The sequence below is a fragment of the Silene latifolia genome, chromosome 9, assembly GCF_048544455.1.
Source record: "Silene latifolia isolate original U9 population chromosome 9, ASM4854445v1, whole genome shotgun sequence".
Classification (NCBI taxonomy): Eukaryota; Viridiplantae; Streptophyta; class Magnoliopsida; order Caryophyllales; family Caryophyllaceae; genus Silene; species Silene latifolia.
The window spans coordinates 160,671,068-160,691,426 of NC_133534.1; the positions used below are offsets into that span (position 1 = coordinate 160,671,068).

At 31.1% G+C, this 20,359-nt stretch overlaps 1 protein-coding gene across 1 annotated transcript; it reads left to right on the forward strand.

The window, feature by feature from the left end:
- The first annotated feature begins 3,046 nt into the window (after window positions 1–3,046).
- LOC141601823 (glutathione S-transferase 1-like) lies at window positions 3,047–3,857 on the forward strand. Its single transcript, XM_074422128.1, has 4 exons — window positions 3,047–3,118; window positions 3,239–3,314; window positions 3,399–3,460; window positions 3,645–3,857. The coding sequence occupies exons 1-4, from the start codon at window positions 3,089–3,091 to the stop codon at window positions 3,855–3,857; spliced, it is 381 nt and encodes a 126-aa protein (XP_074278229.1). The 5' UTR covers window positions 3,047–3,088.
- The last annotated feature ends 16,502 nt before the right edge of the window (window positions 3,858–20,359 follow it).

The window sequence follows — 20,359 nt, forward strand, 5'->3', positions numbered from 1 at the left end:
ACTAAAATAGAGACAAACTCCAAATAAGTAAAGATCTAGGAAGTTGGTCGTGTGACTCCAACATATTCCTTATGAATATCTATGACATTGACATTGCATTCATGCGAATTATCATGTCATGAGTATTTGATACAAATCTGTGAATCAAGTTAGAAATTGCCACATTTCATGATTATGAAATAAGGCAAAAGGATGTCAAAACCACCTTTCTAAATGGGTATTTAGAGGAAAATGTACTCATAACACTATCCGAGGGTTTTGTAAATCCTTAGAATCCTAACATTGAATAATCGTACGACGACTAGCAAGAATAAGTTCGGAAATTTACATGAATGGAACTAGGGTTGTTGCCATTTCATCCAAGGACATATAAGTGTTATAGTGTAATTGTTTTAGTTTTGTATTTAGAAATGTATCTCAATAATTGTTATACGCCAACTCTAAATAAGAATATAATTCAAGTTTTTGTAAAAAAACGCAAAGGGTTTCAATATTGTGCAATTAAAACAAGCGTTGTGCCCTTATATATATATATATATATATATATATATATATATATATATATATATATATATATATATATATATATATATATATATATTATAAGACTCAAGTTGGTGACCCCAATCATTTCTCAATTCTGGATTGGAAATTGCATTTAGAAACTAGTTTTGACTAGTGTCCCAAACCATTTGATTGGGAATCTCTTGGTGTGTACGAGTCTTGTATTCAAAGCAAGATTAATTCACGACTTCTTTCTAAAGAAGGATTATGAATAGAGCAAGATATTCGCCCTATTTACACTTTGAAGTGTATGGTCGAATAGAATTTCAATCAGAAAAGGTTATTACTTCTTCATCTCTTTTACCAACGAACTAGGTAGATACTTGATATCCACTTAATGAGGTAAGAAGAGAAATTCTTTGAATAAGTTCAATGAATTTTTAAAAGTATCAAAACCTAGATATTATGTCCAAAGTATTAGTACTTTGTTAATATAGGGAACAATAAAGTGAAGACTTTTATATGCACCAAAAGGAGTGTGATATGGTATCACAAGTTCACCTTGATAATATTAGAAAGTGACAAAGAATCCTATACGATATGATTGAATCTTTACTATAAAGTTGAAAGCAGTTTCTATCACAATTTGTCTAGTATTTATTTATTCCACTAAAACAAAACATAATTAAAGAAATCATCAACATTTCATATGAGATATGATTAGGCATGGTGCCTGAATTGTAACTTGTTTCGATAATAAACATGTGCTCTCTCTTCCTACATGATCACGAGAACAAAGGGTTTGTGGCTCGTGATGCTGTCTATGAAAGAAAAGAGGATTATTTCTTATAGACAGAGTGGGAGAAAATGGTAAAGAGCCACAAACTGAGAATAACGCCTAGGAAGATGTTCCTTCTTGGTCAAAATCAGTAATTATTTCTTCGAAATCTAAGTAGACAGGAGTCATGTTATTTTTTGAAAGTAACAAACCTGTAACTTATTAAGATGCTTTATCTAGTTTCAACTCCGCAAAAATCCAAAACGAGCATAAACATGAGAATGTTTATTTAGCTTTGTTGGTTGGTGGCAAAGGGTTTTGCACGCAACAACAACGCTTCATTGTATTTGGATGTGATTTGACATAGTTGGATTTTAAAATCATCTTGCATGAGTTTTGTAAATCGCGACTATCCTAAGGTAGAATACAAACTTAAGAAGAAATCTCAAGTAGAAGTTAAGGAGTTGAATTGTATGTTTTGATCATGTGATAAACATGTCTCGAATTGTCGAGTAGTTCTGTTTATACATGGAGTTTAGTGGGAGTAAAGTGGTGTTAATAGTCTTATATATAAAGGACATATTGATCATTGCGAATGATGAAAGACTTAGGAGAGGAATAATACATCTCTTAGGTGTCCAGACTTATAAAGATAGTTCTAAGACGATATTAGCGTTAAATGAATATTTTTATATTGGTAAGAGTCTAGACAAGTTCAAAGGTATTGAACATGTAGAAATTGGATCCACTTACTTCCGCTGCAGGATTAATTCATTAAGCTAAGATGTATCGCCATTCTTATAATTCGTATACTTAGAGTATGACGAAAGGTTATAAATCAAATTTAAGTGAAAGTCACTATATAGCCATATAGTCTATCCATTAGTACTCGAGAAGCACTAATGATATGTCTTCTATGTCTCATATGTAGATAACATATTATTCATTGAGAATGACGGGCCAATATTATTTAAGGAGGATGCAAGACATCTTTAGTATCCAAATCTATAGTTCTAGATAAGAGAGGATAAGTGTGTAGAAATAATTAATGGATTTGTATGCAAGGAGTTACACAAATACCATATTTTAAACACATAAGGATGGTTAGAGAACTGTCTTGGCTATATTATTTAAGGAGGATATCTGCTAGAAACATCCTAGGCAGTTGAACAATGATATATAGATTTTGAAGCTTTAGAATTATATTGTTGTACTTTTGGTTTAAAGTTCTGAACTCGTGGTTCTCATGTGAAAGGGGTTCTCATGGGATCTTAACCCTATATATATATATATATATATATATATATATATATATATATATATATATATATAGAATTAGGATCACATGAGTCCACCCTATCTTTTTGAGTCCCGTGAGTCCATTTATGTATCACACGCTCTACACAAAAATATCACGATTTTTTTTTTAGGAAAAAAAAAAATTTACGAATTTTTTTTTTTTTTTTTTTTTTTTTACGAAAAAAAAAAAAATTATGGATAAATTTTTTTCCTAAGTACAAATGTGATATTGTTTAGTATAACCTGTGATATTGTATTGAGTCTGTGAGTCCAGTAGAAGAGTATCACAAGTTATACAAAACAATATCACACCTTACAATAAACAATATCACTGGTTGTACTAAACAATATCACGGGTTATAGTATACAATATCACACCACTGAACCTAATTGCGCCTTTCTAAGTTCCTAGTCTTAAAATGAACGATATGTATTGCTCATAAATCCAGTGTCGTTAACATATTTAGTTTTCGTCTGTTACAGGTTGCTAGTGTTGTCGGCAGCAGCATGCAGCCACTACACATGAGAGGAGTGCAGGTATATTTCTCTTCTGAGCGCAGCCGCGCAGGTTTTTTTTTATACAGAACAGGCTTACAGGAACAGGACTGTATATTTGTTTGAAAATACTAAGTACTTTGACAAACTGTTAATTAACAGATGTCTATTGAGAAGAAAGTTGGTGAAGAAGAGGCTTTATTATGGGTTCAACAGATAATAAATAAAGGCTTCTATGGTTAGCAGATTTTCTTTATCCCTTTAATTATCGTATTATCCAGTTCATTTGATGCAAATGTTAATTATACAATCTACTTGACAGCTTTGGAAACATTGCTTAAAGATTTGGCTGGCAAATACTCGATAGGAGATGAAGCCTCAATGGTTAGTATCTCTATCTCATTTGGAGCGCTCATTTATCTTATAATTGTACTTATGTTGATGCATTCTTCTTCTGTTATGATGTTGCATCTTTCTTCTGTACTTATGTAGTTATGTTGATGCATCTTACTACTGTTATAACTGTGCAAGTATTTCTTATCCTTTCCCGTCTTTTTTCTGATTTCAGGCAGATGTATTTCTAGCACCGCAAGTATCTATAGCAATGAGCAGGTTTCACATTGATATGGTAATCATCTTTTCTTCACTGTATTTGGTTGTGTACGCGATGATAATGTTTGGAAAACGACATGCTTTGTCTACATGGGCCCATGTGTTCCAGCTAATATATGTGATAACGATACATTTGCTTGTAAGTTTGGATAATTGCAGTTCATCCTAACTTGTCGACTAACCTTATGTACCATCGTGATATTCTTGTGTACAGTGTGTGATACATAAGTGGACTCACGGGACTCAAAAATATAGGTGGACTCACCGGATCTTGCCTCTATATATATATATATATATATATATATATATATATATATATATATATATATATATATATATATATATATATATATATATATATATATATATTATTGTTGAGTATGTGTCCTCAACAATAGTGCGATCACATTATTGAAACTCATAATAAGAATACGTAAAGGGATGATTCATTTTTTAAGTCAACTGGTCAACATTAATCGATAATGATTGGCTGACTAGAGTTTGACATTACTGTCGTTTATACGGTGGTGATCAGTTGATAAGGTCACACCTAAAGGACGATTCCCTTAATAGATAAAATTAATTAATTGTATATTGATACAGATTAATTAATTCCTTAAAATGAAACAATTCACGAATGTGAGTAAGAATATGAATCTTATTATAATTCGATTAAATGCGATTCATTTTAGTAATTAAGATGTTATATTACTAAAATATTGTTTATGCAACAACTAAATTAAGAATGAACGGTTAATTATAATTACAATATATTGTAGATTATATTAACATGAACCATTTTATTTACTTGTAATTGTGATTTACTAGTCAATTGTTGTATATAATTAAATTAATATATGTAATGATATTTAATTGTTACATATGCATTCATATTATTAATAACATGTTATATGTCACATGTCACACATATATAACAAAATGACAAATTGACAAAAAATAAAATGGACTCTATATTACATGGGGCAACCGGTTTTATGAGATGAAATGGGTGATTTGGTTGAATTATTTTATTTAGTGGAAAACATAATGATTAAACATTCTAACCTAATTTACACCCTAACTTATTTAGATAAGAACAATTCTAAAAAGGTATGAGCATGCATTGGCTTTCCTCTCCCCTCTAACGAGCCACCGGTTTTCTCCCCTCCTTACACAATAAGAATTGTTCTTATTTTTTAATGATTCATTCTTACATTTTTTTCATGCTACTTACTTTCTTCCTATCTCTCTAAAATAATTTTTAGAAAAATAATTGTTCTAAAATCTAATATATTCAAATTACTAGAAGTAGTAATACATAACAATATTTTAAGGATTGCTACTAAACTAATCTAGTTAATTATTTAGTAGTTTTAAGGGGGTTGTCTTGGTGCAATTGATAGGAGGTTCTCATACATTTGGAACAACAGGAATCATGCAAATTTTAAGCTCAAGAACAAGTAAGAAAGGTGTTCATACTTGTGCCCTTTAAATCCGATTTCCATATTGCAAGGAATTTTATTCTTACTTCTAATTTTTTTTGTATTATGCATGCATAAGATCAACATCTAATTAAAAGAGTTATTTAGATCTATAATTAAATTAGTTTAATTAGAGGATATAGTATCCTTTCAAGTGGTATCAGAGCAAATGGTTGTTGCATGCATAATCGATTTGGTTTTTCCGAGTTATTTGTAACTTAATTAAAACTAAAATTTGTGATTTATGAGTATAAAGTCACGAAAATTTTGCATGTTATATATTCTGGTCCTAAAATTTATTTAGGTCATTGTGATGATTTATGGCAATTTATGACTCATTTTAATAACTTTTAGTAATTTTATTACATTTTATTGAGTAAAATAGTGTTTAAAATGCTAAAAATAGTTAGACTAATTTTCTGACCATGAAATTTTAATATGACTTCACATGTATATTTTACTTATTTTATGTAAAATTTCGTATAAATTTGATTTATTTTGCATGATTTATGATTTTTATGAGATAAAAATGGAATAAATGGAGGAAAATGGTTAAAATTAGTTATACTTCAAAATAGGCCACAAAATTTTAGTATGTTGTCATATGCATATTTTACTCACTGTGTGTAAAATTTGAGATGAACACGATTCATTTTGCATGATTTATGAATTTTTAGAGTAAAAATGACATAAATAGTGACTATTTTAGCGAAAATAGCTAAAACAAATTACATGGCATGATAAAATTATTTTAGGTTGCATAATTATCCCATATTTCAGATCTAAAGTTGGAACATTAATTAGATCAATTTTCATATGCTTTAGATGTTTTATTTGATAAAACCGATAAATAGTAACCATATTTTCACGAAATAAATTCAAAAAATTTAACTTTGATTTTTGACATTATGAGTGTCATGGAATTATTCCAGAATGTTCAAAAATTTAAAATTTAAATTTTGAAATTATTGTAATTTAATTTGGATTTATATCATAAAAGGTTATGATTTTAAGGTCAAAAAATGAGCATAAATGTTAAAACAAGTTGAATTATTGTCAAAAATTGAGTGATGACTAATTTTTGAGTCCTAAGATGTTAGGGTAATTAACTTGAACTAAAATTAGATTTTAGTAATATTTTTTTATTTTAATAAGTTAAAAATCGCGAATATCCATAAAACCGGACTATATGGTATAAATTAAATAGGGCGATTTGGCACATAATTTAGCATGTTATATACATATTATAATGCTGTATATTTCATTGATGAATGTCATTTTTTATTTATGTAATTTTTAATTATGTAATTTTATCTTAGTATGGCCTTAGTTTTTTAATTGGTATTACCTGTAATTAAACGGAATATCGATTCGGTTGTAATTTATTGTGATCTTTTATCACTTTTATTTTATTTCAGTATATTTTATTTTAGAAATGTATAATAGGAAGTACAATGTACATTTTATTATTTAATTATTTGTTATCCCGGAGTTTCCTAAAGACAGTGCCATTCGGAAAGGAGTTCCGATCAAGACGGTGTTTGTCCTTGGGAGGCGTGTCAAATGAAGATTCAAGGGACCAAAAGAGTTGGTTTCCGAATATGTAATAGAATATAAGATTTTGTATTATAGGAAAAGCCATAGGAAATTTACTTTACTTTATTTGCTTGCGTTATATGTTTGCATGCATTGCCAAATCGCTATAACATCACATGCATTTTTATATATATATCATCTTTCGACCGTGTCGATTATAATTATCGTAGTTCACTAATACAGTTCACATAAAAGGTGATAGATAATAAATCGACAAGACCTCTCACATATTTAAAATTGAGATTAGCCTTTCCAAACAGTAGGACCCATGAATCCCTTTGACATTTGGAGTAGATTCCGTTTACGGGGGTACTTTCATTTTTCATCGGGTAAGTGGAGGTAATAACAAGTTATTACACGCGAAATTTGTTTGGTCTCAACGGGACATGAAGACTGGTCTTATGTTCCGAGGCTAGAGATGAACTTAACGTAATTTCATCGACCGACAGTTCTAATTGTAGAATCGGTTATGGAGTTAACCCACCGAGTCATATTAGTGAGGGATGTATCGGTTTCTCGTGCCCAAGTTAATATGGATTTGGATCTCGGAATCGTTTATATAATTGGGTGGAGGTCATTATATAAATGCTAAAACATGCTAAAATGTTTTCATATATTTACGATGAATGTTGTTTTTCCAATTATATTGTTGATTTATATTGTTCTTTATCATTTCTCCTATTAATATATGATATCAATTCAATTGTAACACGAATCTCCATTAAACCACTATTGCTAACGACAAAGAATCTCTTTCTAAAAATGAACCGTATCATAGGTTGTGGACTAGCTCCATAGGAATCGTTCTATTCCATAGAACTTGATAGAATCGTCCTATGCAAATATAAGATTAGCATCTTAAAATTCCTTACATACCTATGATTTATTATGAAGAAATATGAATAGAAGTAATACTTGGTCAAAATTTGTTTTGGTAATATCTTCTATCCATCCATGGTTCAAAAGTCTTATTGGTCAACCTAAACATTTGTCATCAAGCACTTAAGTTGGTAAGAACATGACAATAATAATTTTGGTAAATTAATTTGTTAGAAATTTTGATTGACCAAATACCACGATAAAGTTCATTCTTGTGAAGGATTAACTAGAAATTATGTGAAGATAAGTCTTCATCAAGTAGAAATACTTGAAGTGAGTGGGTGTTAGGATTCATTAATCACATTAATTTACATATTCAAATATGAATTAATTTATTTAGTCATAAAATAAAAGCTAGATCTTATGCATGCAAACTTAAACAAGATAAGAGGTGAAATCATCAATCTTACTATGGGATTTCGGATAATAGGGCACCAACAAATTCACCTATTTGTTAGTTCTTGAGCTTCCTTATTATGAATGAACAAAGGTCCAAATTAGAACCTCTCCCAAAAGTGTATACCCAAGGAAACCTCTTAATAACTAATACTATTATGATCTAGTAATAATATAAGTCTTACTTAAAAATTTGACAAAAATAATTTTGTATTTTCTCTTGAATATTTGGGTCAAGAGAGGAGCTTTTGTGAGATTTTTATTTCTCTAAAATATTTTCACAAAATGGTAGAGAAAATATTTCCTTACACTAGAAAATATTAGGTGAAAAGTAATGAATAATTGATAGAGGAAAAACCTTATATGTTTCTTTTTAAAAACCGGTGGGGGGTCTATTGGGGAGCCAATGCATGGATCCAACTTTCTACCCAAGAAGAGTAGGCTTGCATGGCTACATATAGGTAGGTTATCATTGTGTTTCCATTTAAAAATAAAATACAATATTAACCATAATCCCCTCCTTAATTTCGGTACACCCAACATAAAATGGAACGTCCATTTTATTTTGTCATTTGTCAAATGTGACATATGTGACATGTTACAAGACATGTTACATTATAATGCATTTTTAACATATTAAAAATCATCATATAAATTAAATATGTCACATACAAAAATAATTGGTAATTCACAATTACTTGTACCAAAATGGGTAATATAATTATAAACTGCAACAACTTGTATTTATAATAAATTATTCATTCTGTTTCAATTGTTTCGTAAACAATATTTTAATCTATGTAATAAAACAATTAGATTACTTAGACCGCATCTATTTTAATCGAATTACAATAAGACACGTTAACTTTACTCACAAAATCATCCGTCAATTTTAAGCAATTTAAATAACTCGTATCGGCATAAGATTAATTAAATAATCAATTAAGAGTAATTCCCTATATGTATGACCTAAGGGGATCAACTGATCACCACCGTCGCACGATAGTAATGTCAAACTCTAGTCAGTCAATCATTACCGATATGTGTGGATCAGTTGACTGTAAAAATATTACATCCCACATGTATTCTTAAAATGAGATTTAAACATGTGATCATCATGATCGACAGCTGTGATCGCATTATTGTCGGAGGACACTTATTCCAACAATCTCCCACTTGTCCTCGACAAGTATGTGTCACCAATTCTCTTGTCCTATTACTATCTCCCACTCAATGCAAGGTGTCTTTCAGGTCATACTTGCAAGTGATCATATCGAGAGTGGTTTCCTCGATCTGGAGAATAACTGATTGACCGGAGTTATCTACCATAGATACCTTCCGAGCGTGGCCACGCATTTCCAGTTCATTACTCCTCGAGTGGCCTTGAGATATTGTTTTAACCCTAACAAGGGGGTGGACAATTCCTATCGCACTATTCCCTTCGACTAGTCACAGCCATCATAACCCAAAATATGCCCATTTGACCCCATTTACGAAGGTCGTAGTAACACAAATCAAAGTTAATCAAAATCGAGCCATCTTAGGTGAATAGTCTTTAGTCAAAAGAATCGACTCATTTGAATACTATAGCTGCTCTCGCCACGACCAGGCTATATAAATTTCCAGAACTCTATAAGCGGTCATAAGGCCCGACAAAGTGTTCCTAACAATCTGCCTATGTGATCGACTAGTCATCTCACATGACTGTATGGCACTTGAACTTGCCATCAATCGCATCACACTCTAGTCACTTCGAGACGTCACCTCATACAAGTGACTATGGGCGAATACAATGCTAATCCGTGTTCACTTTAACGGGGTTCAATTGTCTCTACAACCCGTTTGGATGTAACAAAGTATAATAAAAGAGTTTTAAAGTAAAACTCGAACGACAAATGCGATTATTACATATGAATAGTCAATGCCTGATTACTATTTCATATTCTATAATCTAATTTGATCTTGTACGTAGTTGTTCATTTCAATTCAATTGAAATGACATGACTCATCATGTTTAGCCTTTAAGAAGGCTTTGGTTAGTAGGTTTTATCAATTTCTTGTACCTTACTCAACCTCACTACATACTCGTTTTCCTTTTGTAATTTATACATTTGCATTACAAAACTTTCTGAATACGTGTCGAGATCCAATCAAGACATAGGCCCTCTAGCCTAAGAATAGCTCCCACTGTTTTTACAGTGTGCGGGACTCATCCTTCTTGCACATCTCATGATCACAAGTGTACTCAATTTCCGTTATAAACATCACTCAAGACATGTATTGAATACATTGCTTCTAATTGAAGAAGTGGGTTTTAGATTCACTCGCTATATATCTCATAATGAAACACAATCCCTAAGAAGATCCAAATAGATTTAAGCATTTCAACTACTGCAAAACCCTTTGCCACCAATCAAGCTTTGATATCTAACAATTCACTTGGAATTTATTTCGGATTTTCATGGCTCTGGGCCTTGTATTGAGTTGTGACTTAAACACTCTTATTTAAGTCATATGATCATTACTTTCCAGAAGTAACTTGAATCAAACAATTTCTTTGTAAGTTTCAAGCTCTTTACTTTCTAAAAGTTACACTAATTCATCATCTTCAACAAGTGATGACTTTAACCTCCTATGTTTTGAAAAAACAACGTCTTACACAAAACGTTTCATGTACCCAAGAAAGACAAGTTTCTTGCGACATAACATTCTTTGTGGCACTTAAATAATTTCTCCCACTCTGTCTTCTAGAAATAAACTTGTATTCTCGAAAGACAGCTTCACGAGCCACAAACCCGTTGTACGCGTGATTATAGTAAGGAAAAATGAGCATTTTTTTCTTTTGAAAACTTACAAACATGGTACCCTACCATTTCATATCTCATATAATTCGTTTTAGATTTAGTGGAAAAATAAGTTAGACAAAATGATAAAATCCCCAAAAGGATCAAGTAACTCAAAGTAACTTGATTAAAGTACAAACCATATCAAATAGCGTTTGATTTCTTATCCAACCACACATTATCCCATAATGCGTGCTAAGAGAGATTAACTTGTGATACTATATCACATTTCCTTTGGCTTATATCAAAGTCTTCACTTTGATAGTCCCATCACGACTAAATCGTGATTCCTGGAACTCTTTGAACTTCTTCAAATATTTCTCTATTTACCTTATTAAGTGAACACATTAGTGTCAACTTAAATCGTTGGTAAAAGAAAATGATCAACCTATTTTGGATCAATGATTTACAACCTCGATCTCCTTTTCAACCAAAAGCACGAGACATCTTGCTTTGAATACAAGATACGCATATACCATAAGATTAACAATATAGTGGTTCCAAGAGTACTCGATAACTCTTTGCGTTCATCATTCCAGAATTTAAGGTTTAATCTTGGGTTACCAATTTAAGTCTTGCATCATCTACATGATATGTCATTCTAGTTTGGTTTAGAATATAATCACCTTGATAATGGGCTAGCCATTCATCAAATCATGGTGTATAGGGTCACAAAAGTGAAACCTCTTTTGTATCTTAACAAGTTTATATTCTTATTTAGAGTTTATGCACGTAATAGTCACAATTAAGTACAACTTTAAACCCACAAACTAGATCGAGTACACAATGACTCTATCTCTCAACATCATTGTTGCTAGTCGTCATATTCTAATCATCCTATGTATCAAATACAATGACGAAAACCACCATCGGTTTCTAATATTGACGAAGTAGTATTAGCAAAATTTATGTCAATCAAAAAAACATTTAAACAAGAAGGTTCCATTAGATGTCCTACAACTAACTTGTTGATTCTTCAATAATTTGGGGTAGTTTCCTTTCTAGCGTCCAACAATTAAGACAATGGAAACTTTATCGGTCGGGATTGATAGGTTTAGTATTGTTATTCTCAATAACGTTACTTTTAACATTACCTTGTATCAACTCTATTCTAATTTTACTTCTTTGAACCTCGTCCTTTTCTTAACGGTTTAAGAGAATGCTCCCACTCATTTCAATGAGTCTTTGCTAAGAGAAGCAAAATTGAATTTCATGAAGACTACTCTTCAATTCATCCGTTTAGTCTTAAAACTTTTATTGAACTGGTTGCGGTATTTTGGTCAATTTTGATTTCCTACAAATCTAGTTACCAAAATGATTTAACGTTTCAAAGTACTTAACTCAATTAAGCATATGAGAAACAATTCATTGTAAGTAGATATGTTAGTCAAGAATCAAAAACCCTTTTGATCATGAATATCTTTTATCTATACTCTTCACAAGAGATCCTTCCAATGGATAACACGAGGTTTTAGAAGAAAATTCATATTTGTCTTTAGTTACGATGTTTTAATGGAGATTTGAATTAAAATCGAAATGATATCGTATAATTTGAGGCAAAGAAATAGAACAATACGATAACGGAATAATGAAAACAAAAACATGTATCGTTATAATAATACTTGTAAATAATTTAACAAGATATGAGCATTTATATAGTGACCTCTATCCAACTATAATAATAGATTCCAAGATCCAAATTCATATTAACTTGGGCACGGTAGGGCCGATTTATCCCTTATCAATATAAATCGGTGGATTAACTCTTTAATCGATTCTACTTTTAGAAGTCTTGGTCGATAAAATTACATTAATATTTATCTTTAGCTCAAAACACATCCGGCAAAGGTCGAGAATACTTTTGTTGAGTTCAACCCAAATGTCGAATAAATGTGTCCATGATCCAAATCCACATCAACTTGGGCACGGTAGGGCCGATTCATCCCTTCTCAACATGAATTCGGTGGATAGACATTTATCACCCACTTTCCCTACGTAACAAGGTTTGTACCCCGGTATGGCCGAGCGCACTCCCTCATGAAATAGGTTTTCATGGTTTCTACTTTTTGGGAAGGCTAAGTCTCAAATGTTTATTTTAGCGAGAGGTCATGTCAATTTATTATCTATCACGTTTTAAGTGAACTAAAGCGGTGAACTACGATAATTGTAATTGACACGGTCGATAAACACGATTTAAAAAGCATGTTTAGTTATGGCGATTTAGCGATGCATGCAACATATAAATAAAATGCAAAGCATAAGAACAAAATCCTAGTATGGCATTCCTAAAATAGTAAATCTAATAAACTATTACAAATTCGGAAACCAACTCCTTTAGTCCCTTGAGCTTCGGTCTTGGTACGCATTTCAAGGCAACACTTTCTTTGATGGATCGCCTTCTCAAATGGCACCGTCTTCAAGGAACTCCGGAATAATTAAATTACAAAATGAATTACATAACTTCCTATTATACATTTGTAATTAAAATAAAAATAAATCTATTAAATTAGAAGACGGTGATATAAGATCACAATAATTACAACCGAATCGATATTCCCATACATTTCGGGTAAAACCAATTAAAACTAAGGCCATACTAAGTAAAATTACATAATTCAAAATTACATAAAATTAAAATATGACAATCATAAATAAATACATCATTATAATATGTATGAACATGCTATATTTTATGCTAAATCGCCTTTTAAGAGCCAATATCGTATATTTATCGGTTTTTATGGATTTGCGTGATTATAACTTGTTAAAATCACAATAATTACATAAATTCATATTTATGTACAAGTTAATTACCCTAACCATCTTAGGACTCAAAATTAGTCTCCACTAACATTTTGACAATAATTAACCTTGATTTCTTAATATTGTTCATAAATGGACCCAAAAATACAAAATTATGCTATAAACTTCAAATTAAGTTATAAAAATTTCAAATAAATTCGAAATTTGAAATTTAAACTCATGAACATTCTGGAAAAATACTATGACACTCATAATATTCAAAACTTAGGTTAAAAATTTCGAAAATTTATCGAGAAAAACAATGTTGCGGTTTATCGGTTTTAACAATTATGACCATAAAAATATGAGAAAAATTATTTTTATCAACTTTTCACTTTTAGATCTGAAATATATGATAAAATGCAACATGTGACGTTTTTCCTTTAGTCATGAAGTATGTTTTAGCATTATTACTAATTATAGTCACTATTTATGTGATTTTTCCTCAAAAATTCATAAATCATGCATAAAGACTTTATTATAGCCAAATATTTTACACACATCTTTTAAAATTGCATGTGACAACATACTAAATTTCCATGACCAGATTCGAAATATAACTCATATTAACCTATTTACCCATTTAAATACGATTTTATCTTAAAAAATCCATATTTCGAGCAAAACAACTCATTTTAACATGGAAATTTACAGGCCATCAGTAGATAATATATGTGACAACATATCCAAAAACCACTGAAAAATTCGAAGTTTAGCTATTTTTCGTCCAAAAATGACATTTTTATCATAAAAATCACATTTTAATGCCAATATTATATAAAATGAACAATAAAATCCATAAATAAACCAAAATGTCCTAAAAATCACTTAGGACCAGAAACTTTTAACATGCAAAGTTATCTTAAGGTTTATCTTCATAAATCCAAATTAATTAGTTTTGTATGTTAATCATATAACTCGGAAAAATTATAAACCGATTTGCATGCAAACAACCTAAGGCTCATGATACCGCTTGTTAGGATTCATTAATCACATTAATTTACATATTCAAATATGAATTAATTTATTTAGTCATAAAATAAAAGCTAGATCTTATGCATGCAAACTTAAAGATAAGAGGTGAAATCATCAATCTTACTATGGGATTTCGGATAACAGGGCACCAACAAATTCACCTATTTATTAGTTCTTGAGCTTCCTTATTATGGATGAACAAAGGTCCAAATCAGAACCTCTCCCAAAAGTGTATACCCAAGAAAACCTCTTAATAACTAATACTATTATGATCTAGTAATAATAAAAGTCTTACTTAAAAATTTGACAATAACAATTTTGTATTTTCTCTTGAATAATTCGGTCAAGAGAGGAGATTTTGTGAGATTTTTATTTCTCTAAATTATTTTCACAAAATGGTAGAGAGAATATTTCCTTACACTAGAAAATATTAGGTGAAAAGTAATGAATAATTGATAGAGGAAAAACCTTCTATGTTTCCTTCTAAAAACCGGTGTGTGGGGGGGGGGTCTATTGGGGAGCCAATGCATGGATCCAACTTTCTACCCAAGAAGAGTAGGCTTGCATGGCTACATATAGGTAGGTTATCATTGTGTTTCCATTTAAAAATAAAACACAATATTAACCATAATCCCCTCCTTAATTTCGGTACACCCAACATAAAATGGAAGGTCCATTTTATTTTGTCATTTGTCAAATGTTACATATGTGACATGTTACAAGACATGTTACATTATAATGCATTTTTAAAATATTAAAAATCATCATATAAATTAAATATGTCACATACAAAAATAATTGGTAATTCACGATTACTTGTACCAAAATGGGTCATATAATTATAAACTACAATAACTTGTATTTATAATAAATTATTCATTCTGTTTCAATTGTTTCGTAAACAATATTTTAATCTAAGTAATAAAACATTTCGATTAGTTAGACCGTATCTAATTTAATCGAATTACAATAAGACACGTTAAATTTACTCACAAAATCACCCGTCAATTTTAAGCAATTTAATTAACTCGTATCGGCATACGATTAATTAAATAATTAATTATGAGTATTTCCCTATAGGTATGACCTAAGGGATCAACTGATCACCACCGTTGCACGACAGTAATGTCAACTCTAGTCAGCCAATCATTACCGATATGTGTGGACCAATTGACTGTAAAAATATTACATCCCATATGTATTCTTAAAATGAGATTTAAACATGTGATCATCATGATCGACAGTTGTGATCGCATTATTGTCGGAGGGCACTTATTCCAACAGTGGGAGCAATAAGAAGTACAAATCTTAATTGTTAAGGATAGAACTAGGCTCGAAAGAGAAGGTATTAGACACTAAAATAGAGACAAACTCCAAATAAGTAAAGATCTAGGAAGTTGGTCATGTGACTCCAACATATTCCTTATGAATATCTATGACATTGACATTGCATTCATGCGAATTATCACGTCATGAGTATTTGATACAAATCTGTGAATCAGGTTAGAAATTGCCACATTTCATGATTATGAAATCAGGCAAAAGGATGTCAAAACCACCTTTCTAAATGGGTATTTAGAGGAAAATGTGTTCATAACAATGTCCGAGGGTTTTGTAAATCCTTAGAATCCTAACATTGAATAATCGTACGACGACTAGCAAGAATAAGTTCGGAAATTTACATGAATGGAACTAGGGTAGTTGCCATTTCATCCATGGACATATAAGTGTTATAGTGTAATTGTTTCAGTTTTGTATTTAGAAATGTATCTCAATAATTGTTATACACCAACTCTAAATAAGAATATAATTCAAGTTTTTGTAGAAAAACGCAAAGGGTTTCAATATTGTGCAATTAAAACAAGCGTTTTGCCATTATATACCACGATTAAGTTTATGGTGAAACCATACAAATCAAGGTAATTATATTCAAACAAAAAATAAATGTCATATATATATATATATATATATATATATATATATATATATATATATATATATATATATATATATTATAAGACTCAAGTTGGTGACCCCAATCATTTCTCAATTCTGGATTGAAAATTGCATTTAGAAACTAGTTTTGACTAGTGTCCCAAACCATTTGATTGGGAATCTCTTGGTGTGTACGAGTCTTGTATTCAAAGCAAGATTAATTCACGACTTCTTTCTAAAGAAGGATTATGAATAGAGCAAGATATTCGCCCTATTTACACTTTGAAGTGTATGGTCGAATAAATTTCAATCGAGAAAAGGTTATTACTTCTTCATCTCTTTTACCAACGAACTAGGTAGATACTTGATATCCACTTAATGAGGTAAGAAGAGAAATTCTTTGAATAAGTTCAATGAATTTTTAAAAGTATCAAAACCTAGATATTATGTCCAAAGTATTAGTACTTTGTTAATATAGGGAACAATAAAGTGAAGACTTTTATATACACCAAAAGGAGTGTGATATGGTATCACAAGTTCACCTTGATAATATTAGAAAGTGACAAAGAATCCTATACGATATGATTGAATCTTTACTATAAAGTTGAAAGCAGTTTCTATCACAATTTGTCTAGTATTTATTTATTCCACTAAAACAAAACATAATTAAAGAAATCATCAACATTTCATATGAGATATGATTAGGCACGGTGCCTGAATTGTAACTTGTTTCGATAATAAACATGTGCTCTCTCTTCCTACATGATCACGAGAACAAAGGGTTTGTGGCTCGTGATGATGTCTATGAAAGAAAAGAGGATTATTTCTTAAAGACGGAGTGGGAGAAAATGTTCAAGAGCCACAAACTGAGAATAAGACCTAGGAAGATGTTCCTTCTTGGTCAAAATCAGTAATTATTTCTTCGAAATCTAAGTAGACAGGAGTCATGTTGTTTTTTGAAAGTAACAAACCTGTAACTTATTAAGATGCTTTATCTAGCTTCAACTCCACAAAAATCCAAAACGAGCATAAACATGAGAATTTTTATTTAGCTTGGTTGGTTGGTGGCAAAGGGTTTTGCACGCAACAACAACGCTTCATTGTATTTGGATGTGATTTGACATAGTTGGATTTTAAAATCATCTTGCATGAGTTTTGTAAATTGCGACTATCCTAAGGTAGAATACAAACTTAAGAAGAAATCTTAAGTAGAAGTTAAGGAGATGAATTGTATGTTTTGATCATGTGATAAACATGTCTCGAATTGTCGAGTAGTTCTGTTTATACATGGAGTTTAGTGGGAGTAATGTGGTGTTAATAGTCTTATATATAAGGGACATATTGATCATTGCGAATGATGAAAGACTTAGGAGAGGAATAATACATCTCTTAGGTATCCAGACCTATAAAGATAGTTCTAAGACGATATTAGCGTTAAATGAATATTCTTATATTGATAAGAGTCTAGACAAGTTCAAAGGTATTGAAGATGTAGAAATTGAATCCACTTGCTTCCGCTGCAGGATTAATTCATTAAGATAAGATGTATCGCCATTCTTATAATTCGTATACTTAAAGTATGACGAAAGGTTATAAATCAAATTTATGTGAAAGTCACTATATAGCCATATAGTCTATCCATTAGTACTCGAGAAGCACTAATGATATGTCTTCTATGTCTCATATGTAGATAACATATTATTCATTGAGAATGACGGGCCAATACTCTCTTCCGTGAAGAAGTGATTGGGAGACTAGGAAGAGATGCAAGACATCTTTAGTATCCAAATCTATAGTGCTAGATAAGAAAGGATAAGTGTGTAGAAATAATTAATGGATTTGTATGCAAGGAGTTACACAAATACCATATTCTAAACACATAAGGATGGTTAGAGAACCGTCTTGGCTATATTATTTAAGGAGGATATCTGCTAGAAACATCCTAGGCAGTTGAACAATGAAATATACACAACGGAAATTGAGTACACTTGCAGTAATGAGATATGCAAGAAGGAAGGGATGATATTAGGATTCGGTTTTGTGAATTGGAGGAACTATGGTAGTTCGTTCCAATAACCGAAGGTCTTATCCCTACTCACTGTGAGATCAATGGGAGATATTCAAGGCTCGAAAGCCCATGTCTAGATTGGATTTAGACACGTACTAAAAAGTTTAATAATAAAGATTATACACAACAAAGAGAAAAAGTATATATTAAGGTTAGGAAAGTGCAAAATGTTGCTAAGACTTACTAACCAAAGCCTTCTCTTAGGCTTAACATGATGTGTCATACCATTTCAATTGAGTTGAGATGTATAGTTGTATACAATATTAAGTATGGATTATAGATTATGTAGTAATTGATATTGTATCAGTTTTACATATGTCATAATACATTCATCGTTTGAGTTTTATTCAAAACTCTTTTCTTATAATACTTTGTTTTACAAATAGGTTGTCGAGACAATAATGAACCCTATTTATTTGAACTGGATAAACATAGCATTGGACCCTAGTCAATTATATGAGGTGACGTCTCCAAGTGACTAGAGTGTGATGTGATTGATGGCAAGTTCAAGTGCCATAGGGTCATAAGGAATGACTAGTCGATCACATAGGCAGACTGTATGGGACACTCTGTCGGGCAGTGACCGCTTATAGAGTTCTGGTAATTCATATATAGCCTTGTCGTGGCAAGAGCTACTATAGTATTCTTTTGAGTGAATTCTTTGATTAAAGACTATTCGCCTAAGTTGGCACAGTTTCTGAGTGACTTTGAGTTATGCTCTACGACTTTCGTAAATGAGGTCAAATAGGCATCTTTTGGGTCATGATGAGTTGTGGCTAAACGAAGGGAATAGTGCGATAGAAATTGTCCACCCCTTCTCAGGGTTATTTGAAATATCAAGGCCACTCGAGAAGTAGTGAACTAAAAATGCGTGGCCACGCTCGGAAAGTATCTACGGTAGATAATTCCGGTCAGACAGTTACTCTCCAGATCAAGGAAACCACTCTTGATATGATCACTTGCAAGAACGACCTGCAAGACACCTTGCATTGAGTGAGAGATAGTAATAGGACAAGAGAATTGGTGACGCACACTTATCTCAGACAAGTGGGAGATTGTTGGAGTATGTGTCCTCAACAATAGTACGATCACATTATTGAAACTCATAATAAGAATACGTAAAGGGATGATTCATTTTATAAGTCAACTGGTCAACATTAATCGGTAATGATTGGCTGACTAGAGTTTGACATTACTGTCGTTTATACGGTGGTGATCATTTCATCCCTTAAGGTCACATCTAAAAGACGATTCCCTTCATAGATAAAATTAATTAATTGTATATTGATACAGATTAATTAATTCCTTAAAATGGAACAATTCACGAATGTGAGTAAGAATATGAATCTTATTGTAATTCGATTAAATGAGATTCATTTTAGTAATTAAGATGTTATATTACTAAAATATTGTTTATGAAACAATTAAATTAATAATCAACGGTTAATTATAATTACAATATGTTGTAGATTATATTAACATGAACCATTTTATTTACTTGTAATTGTGAATTACCTGTCAATTGTTGTATATAATTAAATTAATATATGTAATGATATTTAATTGTTAAATATGCATTAATATATGACAAATTGACAAAAATAAAATGGACTCTATATTACATGGGGCAACCGGTTTTATGAGAGGAAATGGGTGCTTTGGTAGAATTTTTTTATTTAGTGGAAAACATAATGAT